This window comes from Ostrinia nubilalis, chromosome 29 (assembly GCF_963855985.1).
Source record: "Ostrinia nubilalis chromosome 29, ilOstNubi1.1, whole genome shotgun sequence".
Taxonomy (NCBI): Eukaryota; Metazoa; Arthropoda; class Insecta; order Lepidoptera; family Crambidae; genus Ostrinia; species Ostrinia nubilalis.
This window is the reverse complement of record NC_087116.1, coordinates 3,058,761-3,081,272: the sequence shown is the minus strand read 5'-3', so window position 1 is coordinate 3,081,272 and position 22,512 is coordinate 3,058,761. Positions and strand designations below refer to the sequence as shown.

At 37.1% G+C, this 22,512-nt stretch overlaps 2 protein-coding genes across 16 annotated transcripts in view; one reads left to right on the top strand and one right to left on the bottom strand.

The window, feature by feature from the left end:
• The window catches only part of LOC135085659 (uncharacterized), a 354,394-nt gene that overhangs the window by 181,545 nt on the left and 150,337 nt on the right, over positions 1 to 22,512 (bottom strand). The window lies entirely within an intron of this gene.
• LOC135085657 (uncharacterized) overlaps positions 1 to 22,512 on the top strand; it is a 150,294-nt gene that overhangs the window by 42,073 nt on the left and 85,709 nt on the right. For 10 of the 13 annotated variants that reach the window (XM_063980431.1, XM_063980428.1, XM_063980432.1 and 7 more), the window contains 5 exons: positions 836 to 973; positions 2,176 to 2,361; positions 5,102 to 5,239; positions 6,102 to 6,239; positions 8,768 to 8,953. In XM_063980431.1, the coding sequence (XP_063836501.1) occupies positions 836 to 973; positions 2,176 to 2,361; positions 5,102 to 5,239; positions 6,102 to 6,239; positions 8,768 to 8,953 (786 nt within the window). Of the gene's footprint in view, positions 1 to 835; positions 974 to 2,175; positions 2,362 to 5,101; positions 5,240 to 6,101; positions 6,240 to 8,767; positions 8,954 to 11,380; positions 11,556 to 22,512 lie in introns of those variants that run through there. The other 3 variants (XM_063980427.1, XM_063980437.1, XM_063980436.1) reach the window with 3 other exon arrangements.

Below are 22,512 nucleotides of genomic sequence, written 5' to 3'. Positions count from 1 at the left end.
GATGAGATGTTAAGGGCAGACATATCGGTCTACCTTGCTTGGAACAGTGCAGAAATATCGGAAACTCAAAATTAAGGCACATGGTAGCAATCCCGTCAATAATTATATGATCAAACGAACCAGCCATTTATGTAGGTTTGATTTGAATAATAGGAAGTTTTTATTGTGTTCATATACAGGGTGTTAGGTAAATGGGTATATGAGCCGACACGAGCCCATGTTAACATGGTCATATAAATGGCATGGTGAAGTCAGAAAATTGATATCTTCATTTTAAAAAAAAATTTCATACAAATCGGATTTTATAAAATTTATTTTGTATGAAAATTAAAAAAATTAAAATGATGATATCAAATTTCTGACTTCACCATACCATTTATATGACCATGTTAACATGGGCTAGTGTCGGCTCATATACCCATTTACCTAACACCCTGTATATTAATGATAGCAACATAATTACGTGCGAGCGACAAGGATGGGCAGCTTGGGGTCATTGGACGGGATTCTACGTGCTCACGGACCAGGCTTTACACCGCGGCACCGATCAAAATGGCGCACAACTTTAGGGCCCTGTAATTTTTTGTATTTGTAGAGATATTTATTATGTTCTTCTGATTAACTTCGTTGCGGGTCCAATGACAGTTTAACAAAGGTCGTCGCACATTTATCAACCCGGAAAGGGATCGTACTTAACCGTATCAGTCCAGTTTTGGATCCTGCTTTACTGGATCCCTCAAAACTGGGAAGATTGTCGTGGAAAAGGGCTCTAATTGTTAGAGAGGAGGAGAGAGTAGCTAGAAAAATGAAGTAAAATGATTATTTTTGATTTCAGGTGAATCTACAACAATATTGAACATTAAAAAAGATGGCGATGAAGCGTCTAGTTTCACAAATGGCGAAAAACTGTGCTTTAGTTGCTACGACACAAAAATTGATGCAAAAAAATGTATTATTAAACTTATCACTGCTGGTATGTGGTTGGAACTTCTATTATGTTCTTCTGATTAATTTCGTTGTGTGTGGGTCCAATGACAGTTTAACTTTCCCCCGGGACGAACTTGTCCTTCACTGGTTGGGTTTTATTGGCTACACAGGAGTTGCAGCGGTGGGAACGAGAGGTGGGAATAGTCCCGTGGTATGTTGTTGGGTTTCGTTTTAAGTTTACTAATACACTACCTTTACTAATATCTAACAAGTTTTGTCTTTACTAATTCAATTCAATTTATTTATTTTAAGACAACAATGATCCACATGGTTAGTAAATGTATGCCTTATAGGCCAGTAGAATAAAACACGAAAAAATATGAAATCGGAAATAATTCCTACAAAAGGTTTTTTGTTTTAATGGCTTCATTTTTTGCCCATTAAGACTCTCCTAGGTTTTCGACTTCGGCGAGGTGGGGGGAATTTTTCCGATTTTACTTTGTACCGCGTAAAGAACTTACAGTATCCAAAAGTGGTCTTCATGACGGTTGAAGGGCATTTAATTCTGCATTGAATAAGACCAAATTCATATGTTTCGGACAAACCGTTCTCGTGATAATGTTCGACAAAGTAGAATATAATATACGTATAATTAATGACCCTCTCCACGTCCAATGGCTTGCTACCCGCAGGCTCCCAAGCCTTGAAAAGAGCCGCCTTAACCAGCGTATCCCTGTCAAGCCTCGCGAGTTGGATTCGCCTATCCTTGTTCGTCCCACCCGTTCCTTTACTACGGTTGCTGCACCTCTTCCTTGCACGCTCCTGTACGACTCTATGTTATCTACTATGGCTGCCCCTCTTCCTTACCCACCTCCACACATCGGGTCAGCTTGTAGTTTTTAAGGAGTCGCCCAGTCTGTGGTCTAGTGCAGGGATGTTATGGATATCCGTAACCGTAACCGAAACTTTCGGATATCTGATATAAAAAAATATCCGTAGCCGTAACCGAAACCGGTATAATATTATTCTTATATCCGTAACCGTTTCCATAGCCGAAACTACATATCCATAACATCCCTAGTCTAGTGGTAGAACCCGATCGAGTTAACTGCGCACTTCACTAGAATGCAACTCTCCCTCGCACTGACGGTCGATGTGACGTCACAGCTGCCAGGTGCGCAATTAACTCGATCAATTTGACTTTACCTGTAAATGTGTACATAGTGAATAAATAAAATAAAACCTTAGGACAAGAAGTTGAAGTACCGGTGGTGAAAGAAAATGAAAAAATCAACAACCGAAATAGTTATTCTGGATATTTGGAAATGAACTTTACGAGCACAGATGTAAAAGTTAAATGCCTAATATATAAAAACGCCAGTGACGAAAAACCCAGTACGAGTAAACTTCTGAGATTGACAAGGAAGAACCCTGGTAAGTTAAACGAAAAACTTTTAAGCTCATAGAAGACTTACGCCCGTATTGACAAACATTACTATGAAGTCTCACAGTGCACGAGGACTCACAGCACAGGGTCACACACGAACCAATCACGTTGCATATTACCTACCTACCGTAGCACTTTGCCAACGTGTGACTGCGGTTTTCCAAACATGAAAATTACTATGCAACTACATTAGCAACTTTGTTCAGTTCAGTATTCTGAAAATCTTGTTTTATACTTTTTCAGCGTCGTTTTTTGTCGTAGTTGGGTTTTTAACTTCACGGGCCAAGTCGCTGGTTTGAGTTTTTAAATAGTTTTTCATCTAGTGACACACCTCTAAGATTCTAGAGTAGATTTTTGTTGATTTTTTATTTAATTTATTAATAAAATATTGAAGGCGGGCCCAGTCACTGGAAGAAAAACTATTTAGAAATTCAAACCACTGGAAGAAGTCACTGGTCTATGCAAAACCCCCACAGCACCGACGCACGAAACACACACCTTAACCCGGCGTCAATGACGCTGGGTCATATTGACCCGAGGCATTTTCAAACGTTTATAAATTTTTTTTGCGTCCATTTTGTGGTTCGAGCGTTCGTATAGCTGGAGATACAACCTCTCTAAATCCATTCCGTTAGTTAGCTCAGTGTGACTCCGCTTGCGTAGCGAGATACACAGGCTTCAAATTAAAACGGGTCATTATGACCCGGCGTCATTGGTGGCGCGGTGATTTTGTGGCTGACTTTTATTCGCTTATTTTGTGTTTAGTGCTAGTTTATGTTGTTCTTTTTTAAATTTTTAGTCAAAATGTCTTTGTTAAATGACCCAGCAAGAATGAAACGTTGCTAGAAGAGTCGGATTCCGAAAGTGAAGAATTTCAGGCTGTAATAGCCAGAACGTAAAAATGACAACAAAAGTGAAAAGACGCAAGTGATGTGGACTCAGTCTTTGGTTAATCTCGACCATGCATTAGTACGACGCCGGCAAGTGCGTCATGCCGCATTTACATGCCCAGACCATTTGATTACATACTGCACCAGTTGCAGCAGTTCCATGGCTCTGAATGATGAAGTAGAAGACTTATCTCATTGTATCTGCATAAAAATTTTGTTTTTTATCTCTTTTTCACTATTTAACATTGTTGATTCCTATTAATACTAAAAATCTTTATCAAAAACCAAAAATATAGACTCATTGTGTCTATACACGATTTTTTAATGTTTTGTTTTAAAATTTTCAAAAAAATGATTTATGTAATGTATTCGTTTTATTTTTGTTTTATTAGCTCAGTAATGAACCCTATATACATGGACAGTAATTAAAATTAAGATAACTTGTTCAATTTCCTAAAAAGTGATCGATGAAATTAGGGTCAATATGACCCGGGGTCATTGTCTTTGAAATTATTTTCACGTCATTGGCGCCGGGTTAACTTGCATTTCGATATTACAAAAACACAAAACACCTAATAACACAAAACAACAACACAAAACACTTAGAAAACACTCAAACACCTACACCGCCACAGAAAATTAACATGTGCCTCAAAAACACACTATCCTCCCAACCCAACCGACCAGTTTCAGGGCCAGTCTGAAAATCAGCGCTGAGCTTGTAGCTCAGCATTATGCTGAGACTGGTACCTTTTGCTTACCGACCAGTTTCAGGGCCAGTCTGAAAATCAGCGCTGAGCTTGTAGCTCAGCATTATGCTGAGACTGGTACCTTTTGCTTACCTATAAAAGTGTAACATCATAATCAAATTTTTGTTTATAACTTTTTCTTTTTTTTCTTTCTTTACTTCTGTGTACCCATTCACATGTAAGTAATTTATTTTTTAGTGTAGCAATAAAAAAAAATCATTTTCATTTTCAAACCAGCTACTTGGCCCGTGGACCAAGTTAAAAGTGGGTCAAGTCACTGGAAGACTTGATGTGTCACCTCATGACAAAATTCGTCAGACAAAAGAAATCCACGTTTACTTTACAGAAAAATATAATTCAAATTCAAATCATATACTTACTAGCTTTCCGCCCGCGGCTTCACCTGCGTAGAATTTTGTCTGTCACAGAAAACTTTATCGCGCGCATCCCTGTTTCAAAAACCGGGATAAAAACTATCGTATGTCCTTTCCCGGGACTCAAACTATCTCTATGCCAAATTTCATAAAAATCGGTTCAGTGGCAAAAATCGGAACTAGCGATCCGGCATTGATGGTGTCGCCGCCCCCCTGTTAAGGCTTCGGCAGACCAAACGCGGGGCAGTAGCAGTGCGGGTCTACCAATACTCGATTGTTAGTTCCGATTTTTGTCACGTTGGACAACACTGAAGTGTCACAATAATGACATTTACAAGAGGGCGCTGCTATCAATACTCGATTGTTAGTTCCAATTTCTGCCACTTGACGTTACAGAATCGTTTATATTAGGCTGGGTTGCACCATCTTATTTCAACTTCGACAAACGTCAAAAATCTGTCAAACTCCATACAAAAAACATAGGTCGTTAAAGTTACGGTCAAAGTTTGGTGGTGCAACTCAGCCCTAGTGTCTGGTCTGCTTATGTACCATCGGCAACAGTGTTAACTATCCATTGCCGGTCATGTCGTCTCGTTCTATCGCAAAGAATCACCATTTGATGAGAGCGAGAGCAAAAACGGAAATGGATAGTTAACAGTGTGGCCGTGTGTACTTTGTTATGTGCACATTATTAATTGTTCATATTCATTACAGTTAATGCAGCCGAAGAAACCACTGCAAGATTTGGTCAGACTCCAAAAGAGACTTCCAAAAGTTCCAACTCATCTCCCACGAAATCTCCAGACGTGGTGACCCCACCAAGATCTGCATCATCAGCCACATCATCTAAAGGTAACTAAGCCTAAGATGTTTTTAACTAAAGCCCGGTCTGTGGGGTCATTTTGTCCAATGACCCCAAGCTACCCATCCTTATCGCTCGCGTCGCGCGTAATTATATTGCTGTCGCGCGCGACTGTGCGAGGGGCGCCCGCAGTGAGTGTGTGAGCGCGACAGCAGGAGAGCTACCCTAATTTATTTATTTTTCAAAATTTATTCTACCACTTTGTTGCCGTGATTAATATAATACATATCTCTAGTGCCAATTAAAAGCAAAACCTCGGACGGACAGACGGACAGACAGACATGACGAAACTATAAGGGTTCCTTGTCAGGACTACGGAATCCTAAAAATACGCGTGTTGTGCGCTAAAGCCTGGTCCGTGAGCACGTAGAATTTTGTCCAATGACCCCAAGCTACCCATCCTTATCGCTCGCGCGTAATTATGTTGCTGTCGCGCTCGCACACTCACTGCGGGCGCCCGTCGCACAGTCGCGACAGCAATACAATTACGCCCGAGCGATAAGGATGGGTAGCTTGGGGTAATTGGACGGGATTCTACGTGCTCACGGACCAGGCTTTACACCGATCAAAATGGCGCACAACTTTAGGGCCCTGTAATTTTTGTATTTGTAGAGATATTTATTATGTTCTTCTGATTAACTTCTTTGCGGGTCCAATGACAGTTTAACAAAGGTCGTCGCACATTTATCAACCCGGAAAGGGATCGTACTTAACCGTATCAGTCCAGTTTTGGATCCTGCTTTACTGGATCCCTCAAAACTGGGAAGATTGTCGTGGAAAAGGGCTCTAATTGTTAGAGAGGAGGAGAGAGAAGCTATAAAAATGAAGTAAAATGATTATTTTTGATTTCAGGTCAATCTTCAACAATATTGAAAATTAAAAAAGATGGCGATGAAGCGTCTGGTTTCACAAATGGCCAAACACTGTGCTTTAGTTGCTACGACACAAACATTGATGCAAAAAAATGTATTATTAAACTTATCACTGCTGGTATGTGGTTCGAACTTCTATTATGTTCTTCTGATTAATTTCGTTGTGGGTCCAATGACAGTTTAACTTTCCCCCGGGACGAACTTGTCCTTCACTGGTTGGGTTTTATTGGCGGTCAAGCTGTAGATCCTGGCTACACAGGAGTTGCAGCGGTGGGAACGAGAGGTGGGAATAGTCCCGTGGTATGTTGTTGGGTATCGTTTTAAGTTTACTAATACACTACCTTTACTAATATCTAACAAGTTTTGTCTTTACTAATTCAATTCAATTTATTTATTTTAAGACAACAATGATCCACATAGTTAGTAAATGGGTCCATATTCGGTTGCATAAAAAATATTGTTATAATTTAAGAATGCATAAAGTTTTTTGGCATACTCATCATTTCGCATAACGTTCATACAGAATAAATCATTAAGGCATATTTTTTTTGCCATAACCACTTTTATTATAATAATATTTTAGTATATATTTTTTCTGTATTCTTGTTTTTTTAATAACGATTTCTAGGCATAACATTTATTGGCATCTAAACCAATGCCATAAATATTATCATTCATAATATACAAAATACCATAATTTTAACAAATATGAAATATAAAAATGTTATAAGTTAACAAATATAAATAGACAAGCAAGCATGCAAACAAGCATGCAAGCAAGCAGCAAGCATGCAATCAAACAGCAAGCATGCAAGCAAGCTGCAAGGAAGCATGTAAGCATGCATGCAAGCAAGGATGCAAACAAGCAAGCTTGCAAGCAAGCAGCAAGCAAGCAGCAAGCAAGCATGCAATCAAGCAGCAAGCACGCAAGCATGCAAGCAGGCAGCAAGCAAGCATGCAAGCAAGCAGCAAGGAAGCATGCATGCAAGCAAGCAAGCAAGCATTAGGATTGCCTTATCTCCGGCGCTGCGGGAAGTGCGGTCCTTCCGCTCTGGCGTAACATATACCCGGCATGCCATGCTCGCTTCCGCAGCTTCGGCTTTTAAATTACACTCTAGTATAGGGCAGACTAGTACCACGTGGAAGAGACCACGGCCAGTCGGGATCAACATAATTTCAGATCAGGCAAGCTTAATGTTGTAAAAGAAATGTGGACTGTATAATATGTGCGTTATAATAGATAAGAGGGATTCGAGATCAAACAGAATGTATTTTCACGAGCTTAAGTTTTCTAAGAAACAGGTCAAACATTAAGAACAAAAATGACAATGATACAGAGAATTTAGTTTTTGCAAATCTATAGGCCGAAAGAGTATAAAGGTGGAAGGAGGATCGTTCGCAACATCACAAATACATAATTATTTACTCTTCAATGTTGGTTGCTCTTATAGACAATATTTATGACTTTAAATGTTATAAATAATTAAATTATGTTTATAGTATTTTATTAAAAACAAACTTTATGTATATAAAAATTATGTTCTTTACATTTATGATTATTTAAATTATGGTATTGAAAATTAGAGAAAGTTATTATTATGCCTAAGAAACCATTATGCATTTAGAAAACTATGCATATCAAAGTTTATGCGAAAAAACTTTATGCAAATACTGTTATACCAAACTAAATTATGATGAAAAATGTTATGCGTCTGAGAGGGCACCCTTAGTAAATGTATGCCTTATAGGCCAGTAGAATAAAACACGAAAAAATATGAAATCGGAAATAATTCCTACAAAAGGTTTTTTGTTTTAATGGCTTCATTTTTTGCCCATTAAGACTCTCCTAGGTTTTCGACTTCGGCGAGGTGGGGAGAATTTTTCCGATTACTTTTACTTTGTACCGCGTAAAGAACTTACAGTATCCAAAAGTGGTCTTCATGACGGTTGAAGGGCATTTAATTCTGCATTGAATAAGACCAAATTCATATGTTTTGGACAAACCGTTCTCGTGATAATGTTCGACAAAGTAGAATATAATATACGTATAATTAATGACCCTCTCCACGTCCAATGGCTTGCTACCCGCAGGCTCCCAAGCCTTGAAAAGAGCCGCCTTAACCAGCGTATCCCTGTCAAGCCTCGCGAGTTGGATTCGCCTATCCTTGTTCGTCCCACCCGTTCCTTTACTACGGTTGCTGCACCTCTTCCTTGCACGCTCCTGTACGACTCTATGTTATCTACTATGGCTGCCCCTCTTCCTTACCCACCTCCACACATCGGGTCAGCTTGTAGTTTTTAAGGAGTCGCCCAGTCTGTAGTCTAGTGCAGGGATGTTATGGATATCCGTAACCGTAACCGAAACTTTCGGATATCTGATATAAAAAATATCCGTAGCCGTAACCGAAACCGGTATAATATTATTCTTATATCCGTAACCGTTTCAATAGCCGAAACTACATATCCATAACATCCCTAGTCTAGTGGTAGAACCCGATCGAGTTAACTGCGCACTTCACTAGAATGCAACTCTCCCTCGCACTGACGGTCGATGTGACGTCACAGCTGCCAGGTGCGCAATTAACTCGATCAATTTGACTTTACCTGTAAATGTGTACATAGTGAATAAATAAAATAAAACCTTAGGACAAGATGATGTTGAAGTACCGGTGAAACCAAATGAAAAAATCAACAACCGAAATAGTTGTTCTGGATGTTTGGAAATGAACTTTACGAGCACAGATGTAGAAGTTAAATGCCTAATATTTATAAAAGCCAATGACGAAAAACCCAGTAGGAGCATCCTTCAGAGATTGACAAGGAAGAACCCTGGTAAGTTAAACGAAAAACTTTTAAGCTCATAGAAGACTTACGCCCGTATTGACAAACATTACTATGAAGTCTCACAGTGCACGAGGACTCACAGCACAGGGTCACACACGAACCAATCACGTTGCATATACCTACCTACCGTAGCACTTTGCCAACGTGTGACTGCGGTTTTCCAAACATGAAAATTACTATGCAACTACATTAGCAACTTTGTTCAGTTCAGTATTCTGAAAATCTTGTTTTATACTTTTTCAGCGTCGTTTTTTGTCGTAGTTGGGTTTTTAACTTCACGGGCCAAGTCGCTGGTTTAAGTTTTTAAATAGTTTTTCATCTAGTGACACACCTCTAAGATTCTAGAGTAGATTTTTGTTGATTTTTTATTTAATTTATTAATAAAATATTGAAGGCGGGCCCAGTCACTGGAAGAAAAACTATTTAGAAATTCAAACCACTGGAAGAAGTCACTGGTCTATGCAAAACCCCCACAGCACCGACGCACGAAACACACACCTTAACTTGCATTTCGATATTACAAAAACACAAAACACCTAATAACACAAAACAACAACACAAAACACTTAGAAAACACTCAAACACCTACACCGCCACAGAAAGTTAACATGTGCCTCAAAAACACACTATCCTCCCAACCCAACCGACCAGTTTCAGGGCCAGTCTGAAAATCAGCGCTGAGCTTGTAGCTCAGCATTATGCTGAGACTGGTACCTTTTGCTTACCTATAAAAGTGTAACATCATAATCAAATTTTTGTTTATAACTTTTTCTTTTTTTTTTCTTTCTTTATTTCTGTGTATTTTTATTAGTGTAGCAATAAAAAAAATTCATTTTCATTTTCAAACCAGCTACTTGGCCCGTGGACCAAGTTAAAAGTGGGTCAAGTCACTGGAAGACTTGATGTGTCACCTCATGACAAAATTCGTCAGACAAAAGAAATCCACGTTTACTTTACAGAAAAATATAATTCAAATTCAAATCATAATATACTTAGGTACTAGCTTTCCGCCCGCGGCTTCGCCTGCGTAGAATTTTGTCTGTCACAGAAAAACTTTATCGCACGCGTCCCTGTTTCAAAAACCGGGATAAAAACTATCTTATTTCCTTTCCCGGGACTCAAACTATCTCTATGTCAAATTTCATAAAAATCGGTTCAGCCCAAGTAACACAAAACACAATTATAAGAAGCGTACAACAGCATACGTGCAGAGCAGTATATGAGCAGCATATGTAGCACTATATCAGCCGTTTAAAAGTCTATAAGTGTCTTGTAATCGCAATTTGGGCCCCAAATAATACGGCTTTGAGCATTATTAAATATTATTAGTGCTGCTAACCAGCGCTTATAATGTTATTGAAGACAGACATTAGTAAAGTTGTTAGACAGGATATTCTAATGTAAAAAGCATTTTAATAGATGTTAGTACAGCTTTGAAACAGCTTTTAGAATTACAATGCCAAAGTTACGTTTTATTCTAAGGCTGAACGTTTTATTTTGTTTGTTTGAAAGTATTCGAAAAAGCTTATCGCATTTTATTGTCCGATTTGATTATTTTTCGTTTAGTGTATTGCAGTGCAATGGTGTTGTGAGGAGATGTTTTAATGTCTTTATTTAAAATAATTTATCATAAGTTAAGTATCATTTTTTTTTGTTTCAAAAATGAAAATGAGCTGGGAGTATTAGTCTTATGTGAAAATATATACATGTCTGTGGTTTATAATTCACGCGCCCTCACAGAAATGCTTTTTTTAACAAAATAGGGACAAATTTAGAATCGACATAATGACACTTTTTGTGATTTTTTTAACGATTTGATTAATCTTAACTTATAAAATTGCTTCTATCGATACTCCGCTTGTAAGAAAAGGATAATAAGTAGTATTTCATGCATATGTGTATTATAATTTTATTTTCTATGTTAAAGAAAACAGAAAGCAAATGGCGTCAGATAATATTAATGTTTTAAACTTTCAACTAGTGTCTTTTAATGTTGTCAGTCTTATTATAGTAAAAAGAAAATGGTTAAGTCATTCAACCTACATATAAAATATCTAAGTGATATCTTAAGCATTACTGTAACACTTTTTAGGTATGTTATAATGTTCATTAGGTTTAAACGTCATAAAAATGGATTGCTTTAATGTTAATCAGGGTACCGAAACAATAATTTAGAATCCTTTAATCACATGATCCCCTTCTCCACGTCTTTCAATTTTATCTGTCTCCAATTAGGTAGGTACCTTTTTTTTTCGCTCATTGTAATAGTATTATTTAAAGGAACTTTTTGTAACTAGTTAGTAGTGTTGCTGTAGTCGTTTTTTTAAGGGTATGCGTTATACGGGTAATTATTTAGTTTTCAGGTACCTACTTCTCTATTAAGTCATAAATAAGCTTATTTGTTTTTTTTTTCAGATGCCTTTTAAAATAGTGCAAACGACCGAAAGGGATGAATGAATGTTCTACGGAACTTCTTGACTTAGTGCTTGGCTCACACAACAACCGATTGTACTGTATTTTGTGTATGAGGAGTATCATTTTTTGGAACAACTTTTGCATTTCTTAAACCAAATATAAAGTTTAAATATTCCGTCTTTATCTTTCTCTTTACTCCACCTGTTCTCTTAGGCTGAGTTGCACCACCTAACTTTGACCGTAACTATGACGATTACCGATGTTTTTTGTATGGAGTTTGACAGATTTTTGACGTTTATTAAAGTAAGTTGGTGCAACCCGGCCTTAGTCTTTTTCCACTGTTTATTCATGTCAATAACGGGACACGTTCGACATAAATTTTCTAATGAATATACCTACTAACGCACAAATGAATATAATCATACGGCTCGTGGTTATATGGCCAAATTATGACCTAAAGTAATAAAATAAAATTTTATTTATCTAAATAGTGCTAAAAGCTTTAAAGTAACAATAAAATAAGAAGATAACAGAGCTAAAACTTTAGTAAATGTTTGGCTAATGCTGAGCAGTAAATAAGCATAAGAAAAGATCATAAAAATGCGTTCAATCTGTAAAATGTGTTAATATATCTGAATGCACTATAGAATATTTCGACAACGTTTATTTAATGCATTAGGTTTTCTTATTTACTAATATACGGTTTTAACCTTTGTGTTAGTGTAAATGCTGTTAAAGGTGCTGTATATTAAAAGTAATTAATGTTTTAGTATGATTATAAGCCAATTAACTTAATTTTTTTAGACCATATAATAGCTTCATGCATTGTAAAGGACATTGGGAACTTTAATATGAGAAAATGCCCCAGGGCGGACAAAAATGAAACGTATTTTATTTCAAAGCTTTATACTTGTAGGTATATTCACTTAAAGCGCTATGTTGTGAGATATGGGAATTCTGAGATATGACGAGTCTAAGTTGAAAATATATTTGTCTAAAATGATTTGATATTTTTACATGTTATGTTGTTTGGCATTGCAGAGTAACCAATAAAAGTAAATAAAATAATATAAATAAATAAAAAATATAAATAAAATAATATAAATAAATGAAATATTATAAATACCTACTTAAATTAATATTAGACAACATCTCATATATTACTCCAACCCAAAATAAGTAGCTAAGGCATTTGTGTTATGGAAATCGGGAACGACGAACCACAACACACCCAAACCAGAGACAATGTGAAAAGATCGTTTTCTATAATGTCCCGGCCGGGAATCGAACCCGGGACCTCAGGATTGGCCCGGCACACCTTGAAAACCGGTGTGTGCGCCTCTCCGCCACGGAGGTCGTCAAAAATGTTACCTAAATGTAAAATAAAATAAAATATTAAAACTTCATTTTCTCAATATTCCCATATAAGAGAGAAAAAAAAAATGCACGGAAATTCATTGGATATTAGTATGTATCATCTGTGATAGGTTTCGTTTGTGTCCGCTACTTTTCGAAAAGTGGGGCAAAAAGTTCCCAATGTCAAAATACCGCATTCTACTCAAAAGCATTTAAACTAAGTCAAAACTGATTTAAAGTGATAGTCTGGCTTTAAAACGTAAATTTATTTATTTATTTATTTATTAAGGCATACACAACAGGTAACAATCAAGGGATACAACGGTAGTTACAAATAATTGCAATTATTACAGAATAATGCTTATAAATCTAGATTGCAACCTAAAAACGTGTACACACAGCATGCAATAACAATCACGTAAACATTGTGTTATAGAGGTAAAAGTAACACAAAAGTAAGCTGCGCCTATGAATTACCCATAAAGACAAGTAATGCACAGGCGCAACCCGTTCGCTATAAAATCATAAAAGTTAAACAATAGTAACAATATTGAACAGGTGGGCGGGCAGGTATAAAGAGGTCAAAAGGTCTCGCAAACGAAAACAAAAACAAATAATATTGCGTTAGAATTCACAAGTTTCACTATATACTTTTTTCCTGTGGCAACACTACCGCTAACAGCTGATTTGAACTTGTCCCAATTTATTTACTGATTTTTATTTAATTTAATATCATAAAAGGTCTCTAAACTCATCACTGTTACTGTTTTATGTAATTATAAGTGAAATAACGTTTAAATCTGTGTATTGCATTGTGTTTATGGTGCAAATTGTGCAAATACTTAGGACCGATTTGACAGTGCAATTACGAAAATATTACGTTGGATTTTGTTAACATTGTTCTATCTTTCGAAACAGGTACCTATTTGTTTTATATTTACAACAGTAGTGCATATTTTAGAAACGAAATACTATTATTGTGACCTTATACTGTCACCCGCGTAAGAGGTTATATTTACCTCGTCAGTGGAAAGGAAAAAATGCTAAAGCGCCATTTTGGCCAAAATGAGTTATATACATTGTAGGATAGGATTTTTTTTTCTGCGTCGATCTATCTAGGTTTCAACTCAATCCGATGACTTTTTTGGCGCTTTAGCACTCTGAAAATTTTAAGTATTTCTAAAATCACCGCCCTCGTCGCTGCTAAAACGACGTGTTTTCAGTGTTTTTGCAACAAGTGTCGCGTAAGGGTTTTTTTGCTGGCAAAATATTTTTGCTTTCACAACATTAAGTATTTTTTTGTTATTTAAGAACTCGAATGACTTGTTACTTTAGCAATTCGAGCTTTTTGAGTTTTATAGTTCATTGGTATATTAGTAGTTATTCATGGTTGTAGTTCAAAATGATTTGGCGTGTAAGCAAAAGTAAGTGAACAAGATTCGATTAATTTTGGCGCTTTAGCAAAAAGTAGCCTTTTTTTAATAAGCTTTAAAGTATTTTAGCGAAAATGAGATCATTAATCAAAGCAAAAACTATAGTAGTTAAGTATTATTAACAAAGACATCTCAAACACACTTGTGACTATAAATAAGCACACACTACGCACTCGGGTCACTCACAAGTGCCTGCAAAGATGCAAGAATGTTGCAACTATCCAAATAAATAATTTGCTCCCTGGGCAAACATTTATGCCGGTGGATTCAATCTCAGTCATTGAAAAAAAGTGTTCGTTCGTTTCAGCCCGAACGATATCCACTGCTGGATCCCCCAAGGCCAGGCCTCCCCCAAGGATTTTCACAAAGACCGGGCCCGCGCTCGCATCCAGGCACCTCCTGCAACCACCACCTCCAGATCGTCGGTCCACCTAGTGGGAGGCCTGCCCACACCACGTCTTCCGGCTCGTGGTTGCTACTCTTTTTCCAGAAATTTTCTACCCCTGCAGCCATCAGCTCTGCAAGCTATGTGCCCCGCCCACTGCCACTAGATTTTAGCGATTCTGCGGGCTATGTCAGTCACTTTGGTTCCCCTGCGGATCTCCTCATTTCTGATTCGATCACGCAGGGAAACTCCGAGCATAGCATGCTCCATCGCTCTTTGGGCGACCTTGAGCCTTCTTATGAGGCCTATATAAGCGACCACGTCTCAGATCCACAAGCCAAGAAAAAAGGGTAACAAACACTATTGTATGGGCGCCGCGCCGTCTAATTGGCCTGCCTGCAGTATATGCTGCTCTATCAAGAAAAGTTCCCAAACTAATGGCAAGATAAGTCTTTCCCTGGCTTCTTGAGGATGAAGTGAGCCGTCTTCCATTGTTTGGGGAAATACGCTATAGATAGGCATTTGTTTGCAATTTCCATGAATATCTCCCTTTCGCTACGAATAGCTCTGGTACATAAATATCGGCGGGAAATCATCCGGTCCCGGGGCTTTCTTTAGATTTTGCACGTTAAGCACGGCCTCCACTCCTGCCTCGGTAAAAAGGGGATCGTTTGCTGTTTGCTCTTCTAAAGTTTCGCTCTCTATCAGTTGTCGGAGACGCGTGTGGTGTGGTTTATCTATTGTCACGGAATCATCTGGATCAGCCGATTATTCTGGGCACTCTGCCCAGTCTTGCCGTTAAAACCATTCAGGAGCATGTCCTCTTGTCTCTGGAGCTTTCCCGATGACTCCATAGATTCCATCCCACATGTTTTCTCTCTCGTGTGTCGAGCAGAACTCATTCCAACTCTTTGTTTGCGCCTCGCTGGTCTTCTGTGCGTATTCTTGTTGCCGCACTTTCACCCAGACAGAGAGAATAGGTTATGGCGTTGTGGTCTGAAGTGACTAGCGTTCTGTCCACTTTCTCTTTAATCCTACCCAGTAGTGGCTTACTGCACGCTGACACATCCACTTTGCTTGTGCGCAATCTGCCCTGTCGATATTTTTTGAAAGAAGAAACTGTAAGCTTCACCTAGGCTTTCGGAAACGCTGCCCCACCATTGGTTCTAGGCGTTCACGTCTCCCCCTATAATGATGTTTTGGGTGTTTAGCTTTTTCATACCGCTTTGTGCGTTATATCTAAAGCTCAATTGGATTGTCTCCCTCATAATACACGGACACAATTCCTAGTTTTAGCCTGCCTGCCTCCAGTGTTACCGCGGCCTCCGTCTCCGTGACCAGTTAGGGGTCGTGAATGACTCAATCGGTCACCGAAGACTGAGTGTCTGGTTTCTGCCGATTGAGTGCTAAGGTTATGTCCTTGTCCTCGGCTGCTTGCAGCAGTTCGGCAGTGGCTTGCTTGGAGCGTCTCAGGTTAGCTCAGATGATGTTGAGCTTTCACAAATCAAATCAAATCTCCCAAAAGACCACGGACACGGTCTTTTAGGAGATTTGAACTCTGCATGTTTAGGGTGTTCTTAGCAGTATGCTGTTCTGGAAAGGGCTAAGTAAGTAGTCCTACTTTTGTTTTTCTGGGCATTCATCACTTTATCACTGAATGCCATGTAGTGGTGGATGTTGGATGTGTCAGTTCTCGCCCTCGCATTTTTTCCACGATTGTGGTGTGCCTTATTTTCAGGCTGGACAGTTTAGCCATGAGTAAGTTCCTCTGCAGTTCCTCTTCCTCTTTGCATAGGGCTTTTGTATGTCCAAAACAGAGGCATTTGGCGCATTTCACTAGTGGGTTCTTCTACCGGTCTTATCTCCAGACCTATGTGGACTGCCCCCGCCTCGAACAAGCGTTTGTAGAGAATGGGCGACACTTCCATAGCATTGTAGAGTTTCTTATTTTGGGCCTTTAGATTGTCATCCTTTTCCACCTTTGGGCCTTTGATTTTGAAGTCAAAAGTGGTTCTGACGGTCTTATGACATTGTCGCCGGTTATGCTCGAGTCCGTCGATGAGACTATCAGTGTGTGGTTTGGCTTTTTTGGTGGGATGGACATGGTGGTGGCCGCGTAAGTCACCACCCACCATGTCCATCCCACCAAAGGTTCCCACCAGTGCACAGTGGTTAGTGGTGGTCATTAAAATTGTTAAGTGTCCCTACGTTTGTTCACTATAATTCAAAATATAGTAATTACCTACCACTCCCGTACCCGGTTAGAAGTAATGACAATCAAATTATGCATGATGTTAGGATAAATTAAGCATTTTTTGTCATAAAACATAATACCTATTCAATATAATAATATAAGCATTACTTTTGCTTAAAACGTTTAATGTAGTAAGAGTTTAGTAACATTTGCTTATATTCGTTCTATAGGGTCTGCGTAAGTAAGCAAATATTCATGTAAGCTCCATGGATAATATCGCTTTTACGCATTTTTTCGCTGGCGCATGCGACTATCTTATTTTGTAGTTTAGTAATTTATCTTCGACTTACTTATTAAGCTGTATCTCACTAAGTATTTTTTCTCTTTTATCAAAAAGGTTGTTCAAACTATTTAGCACTTATTGGTTGCTGGATATTTGATTATAAATGGAGGTTAGCAGTTTTACCCTGACTAACATTTAATGAATTTTCATAACTCTTTTTCTAAAGCGACACCTATTTTACGATCTAAAAGAGCTACAAACCTGGTGTTTTCATTAAAATAAAGGCAAAAAATCAAGAACACGATTGCATTTTAAAAGAACTATTTAACATTAATATCAAAAGAGATACGAATTTTTTTCGTAAAAAAAAAACTTTGATCCTCATTTCCCACAAGTACGGTTTTGGCGCTTTAGTCTTTTTTCCTTTCCACTGACGACCTACATTTTTGTCAACCTCCAATTATTGATCAATTGATCCTTTGGCATTTACATTTTAATACTTTATTATTTACCAAAAGAAACAATGCTTACACGTAAAGCCTTTGCTCGCCGGGAGGAGTCCCAACTCCAACTGGCTTTGAGAGATTTGAAGGCAGCCAAAGACTTGATTGAGCAATTAAATAGGGAAAGAGAGGACAATGAGAGGGAGCTGATGGATGTGTGGGATAAAAACAAGCATTTAAAGAAAGAGATGGCTGAGCTGCACACCAACTATGAGACAATTGTAGAGGAACGGAATAGGCTACAATTAATCATTGACGGGTTTGGTGAGTGCAATGAAGAGTACGTACACAACCTCAGACGTATGACCATCATGAAACAAGACCTTTATGATGCTCACAGCCATATCGAATTAATGGAAGCTGAAAGAGAAGCCTGCACAGCCACCAAAACCCAAATCATGTTTGACGAGTTAGTCGGTAGTGCGCCCAGCCTGACCCAAACTGCATCTGACAAACAATTAATTACCATAGACCTAACTTGTGATAATACTTTAAACAATACTCCTGTATGTGGTAAGATTGTCAGATGCAGTAAAAATAAATTTAAAAAGTATGTAAAAATTAGTAATTATATTAAAAAAACAAATAAGTTGATTAAAAAACAAAAATGCTTATACAACAAAGTAAACTATATAAATGAGAGACAGCGTCTAAAGAATGAGCTTGACATATGTTCCACAATGTTAGAGAATAGTGTACTGAAATATGAACATGATGTCGAAAACCTAGAATATAAATTATGTAATCTTAAGAAATCTTTGAACACAATGTCTGAACGGTATCAATGTACAAAAAAAGAGTGTGATGAACATTTCCAGGCTTTGAAAAAATTTATATCTAATTGCAACTGTCAAAATTCTATCCTATTGGATGAATCTTGTACAGATAGTTTTCAGTCTGGTTGTGAGTCACCACCTACTCTAAACACCCTAAACAAAGACTACTGTCCTAGGATATCACACACATTTACCAGCGGCTCCCCAACTAAAAATATTGAAAAAACCAACATAGTAATGTTCAGTGATGAGTTAGGCAAAAATATGGGCCAACTTATTAATAGTTACTTGGGACAAAGTGTAATCAACCATTGTTTACCGGGTGCTTCCTATTTACAAATTATGAGAAAAATAACAAATTATTCGTTCTCAATAAATACCACATTAGTAATTTTAATAGGAAATAGGGGCAATGTAGGCAAAAAAGACCTACTAAATATTTTTGATAGCTTATGTTTACTTAATGTAGATAAAATAATTTTGTTCACATTCCCCTACAGTAGAAGCTTGCCACAGGAGGAAAATAATTTAAGATATAAATTGAATTTGACATTGAATACACTGACATATAATCAATGCAAATTCCATGTAATTGACATTAACAATTATTTAAAAAATAAATGTTTATTGACAATAGATAAATATAATTATCTAAATAAATATTGTAAAAGACGAATAGCGAATTCGCTATCATATTTTATTAAATATTTAGCCATTAATTTGGCTAGCCAAACTGCTTTTATTGAGCAGAACATGGATGTTCGACCCTTGGAATCTGTTCCAAATCATAATTTAAATTACATCGTAAGACAATAGAGGATAACTCTGGCATACAAAATTCGGATACAAAGAAATTTAACGGTTTTAATTTAGTGCATCAAAATGTACAAGGCTTCTCCGGCAAAGACTTGGAAATTGAGTTATTTATCCAAGAATTGAATATTCATGTCTTATGTTTAACGGAACATTGGCTCAGGCAATATGAACTAATGCTGAGCATTAATAATTATAAGCTTATTAGTTCATTCACTAGAGAGTTAGCTATTCGTGGAGGGTCACTAATATTAATCAATGATAAATTAAAATGTAAAGAGCGTAAAGATATTGTATCTCTCTCTGTCGAGCGAACTATTGAGCTGTCATGTGCAGAACTGGACGACTATGTTATTGTATGTGTATATAGACCCCCATCTAGTAACTATGAATTATTTGAAACCACAATGGAAGAGGTACTTAGAAGAGTGTGTAATAGTTCAAAGAAAGTAGTTGTATGTGGAGACTTTAATATTAATATAATAGAAGATTCCTCTCTTTCAATACGGTTTTTAAATTTATTCAAATCTTTTAACTTGTTAAATCTTTTCTCTGAACCAACTAGGGTGACTCCAACATCAGCTACTTGCTTAGACAATATATTCTGTAACTGCTTAGTGCTAGAGAAATCAATAATAAATTTTGTTAATTCTGATCATTGCGGTCAAATAGTGTCATTTCAACACCATTTTGTGCCATCGAGCAAGGAAATAGAATATAGACCAGTCACTGCATCCCAGAAAGACAAATTTAAATCTCAAATATCTAATAAGGTCCCACTTTTGCATTATTTTAACTGTAGTATAAATATTTTATATGAGCAATTATTTGAATTAATTAAAAATGAGTTCAATAAAACTTTTCCTAAGAAAACAATTATTATTAAAAACAATAAAACTAAATTCAGTGACTGGGCTACAGTAGGTATTTATATTAGTAGGAAAAAAATGTTTGAATTATATGGTAGAAAAGCCTATAGTAGCGACCCGGACTTTATAGAATATGTAAAAAAATACTCAAAAGTTTTTAAACAAGTTTGTACCATGGCAAAATCTATTTACATACGTGACAAAATTAAAAACTCTGGCAACAAAATTAAAGCTACTTGGAATTGTATTAATAAAGAAACTTGTAGAATTATATCTCGGGATGACACATTCGCTTTAAAAATTGATAATAAGTATATTAAATGCAATGATAAGGTAGCAAACGCATTCGAAGGTTACTTCTCAAATGTACCAATCATAACAACAAGCAATCTTAATTCATGTTCATATCAGGCAATGTCTCTTCTCGAGGGTTGTGTTGATGTTTGCAATAGCCCATTAAAATTTAGACAAATAGACCCCATAGTTATTATAAAAACTTTCAAAGAACTAAATATAAAAAAGACAGAGGATATATGGGGCATATCAACAGACATAATAAAACCCATCATTCCTCTTATAGCTCCCCATTTAGCTCATATCTTTAATGAATGTATTAACGAAGGTCAGTTCCCTACCCTGATGAAACATAGTAAAATCATACCATTATTTAAAGCAGGAGACAAAAGTGACCCATCCAACTTTAGACCTATATCGATACTACCTGCGCTCAGTAAAATATTTGAAAAAAATATTTTCAATCAACTACTGTCTCATTTTAACTTAAATAAACTGTTTCATGAAAAACAATATGGGTTCACAAAAGGGAAAAGTACGACCGATGCAGGGGTTGCTCTTATCAAACACATTTTCGATGCTTGGCAGGAGAAAAAGGATGCTATTGGTGTATTTTGTGACTTATCGAAGGCGTTTGACTGTGTTGATCATCAAACTCTGTTATTTAAGCTAGAACATTATGGCGTATCAGGCAAGGCCTTAAGCCTATTACACTCTTACCTCTCAGACAGATTACAAAAAGTAAATATTCACGGAACTAACTCCTCGGGCGCCCCCCTAAAAATGGGAGTGCCCCAAGGCTCAATACTGGGACCATTGCTCTTTCTGATTTATATAAATGATCTACCTTTTTATTCAAAGGACCTTTGTGAGATAGTATTATTTGCTGATGACACTTCTTTAATTTTTAAAACTGACAGGCGTCAGGAAATATTTGACGACGTGAATAATGCTCTTTCCAAAGTATTAGACTGGTTTACAACTAATAATTTGCTATTAAACGCAAAAAAAAACTAAATGTTTAAAATTCACTATGCCTAATGTCAAACAAGTTAATACTAATATTACAGTAAATAATGAACGCATTGAACTGATAAACTCTACTGTCTTTCTAGGTATTACCCTAGACTGTAAATTACAATGGGGCCCCCATATTGCTGCCTTGGCGGGAAGACTTAGTTCAGCTGCCTTTGCGGTGAGAAAGATCAGAAACTTGACTGATGTTGAAACAGCAAGGCTTGTATATTTTAGTTATTTTCATAGTATTATGTCTTATGGTCTTTTACTGTGGGGCTCAGCAGCAGACATAGAATCAATTTTCATTTTACAGAAAAGAGCTGTTCGGGCAATATACGGTCTTAAACCACGTGACTCGCTTAGAGAAGTTTTTAAAGAAATCAATATATTGACTGTGGCTTCGCAATACATATTTGATAACATTATGTATGTCCGTAAACATATCGATGGGTGCCTGGAATAAAGCCGCAATAGCCATAGCAGCAGTTTTCCGATTAAGCGATTTTCGTAATCTGGGGGTCCCTATACACCTTGTGATTTTTTTTCAGAATTTTATCTTTGAAACTGGCTGATTTACCAAAAGCACTATGGATATTGAATCGTTATTCCCGGAAATTTGTTTACCAGAATAATCGTGGCATGTTCAATGTTAAAAGTTTTATTTCAAACTTCTACAAGTAACGGCCATTGCGGCTTTGTTCCCCGAAACAAACTATGTGTACCAAGTCACAATAAACATTACCTACTTGTACAATTTCTTTAAACTTTCTTAAGTAATAATACTTCATGGTGTTCTTCTATGCAATAAAAATATGTTGATTGGATTTACATTAAGCAATGCTGTGTACCTACCTGACAACTGCTGGAACACAGTAAAGCTGTCAACATTATTGTTATGGCGACAGACTTAGGAAGATAAAGGGGACTTAGGAAGAGAAGAAGGAGGGATATTTGGTTTATGTTCATTAAAGCTTATTATAATAACAATATGTTTCGGCATTGGAGGTAGGAAGCCATAGTTTCTCTGTAGTTGAAGTTTCCTTCTACCTTGAGCCTGATCACAGTTTCCACCAGGTGTGATAAAGGGCAAAAGCTTCCTTGCTGAGAATAAAAACATGTTCTGTTCAGTTATTGTCTCTAAATCTGTTCTACGTAATGTAAACTTAGAAGATTGCCCATATTAATTCACTTTAAGAAAGTCAAAAACAT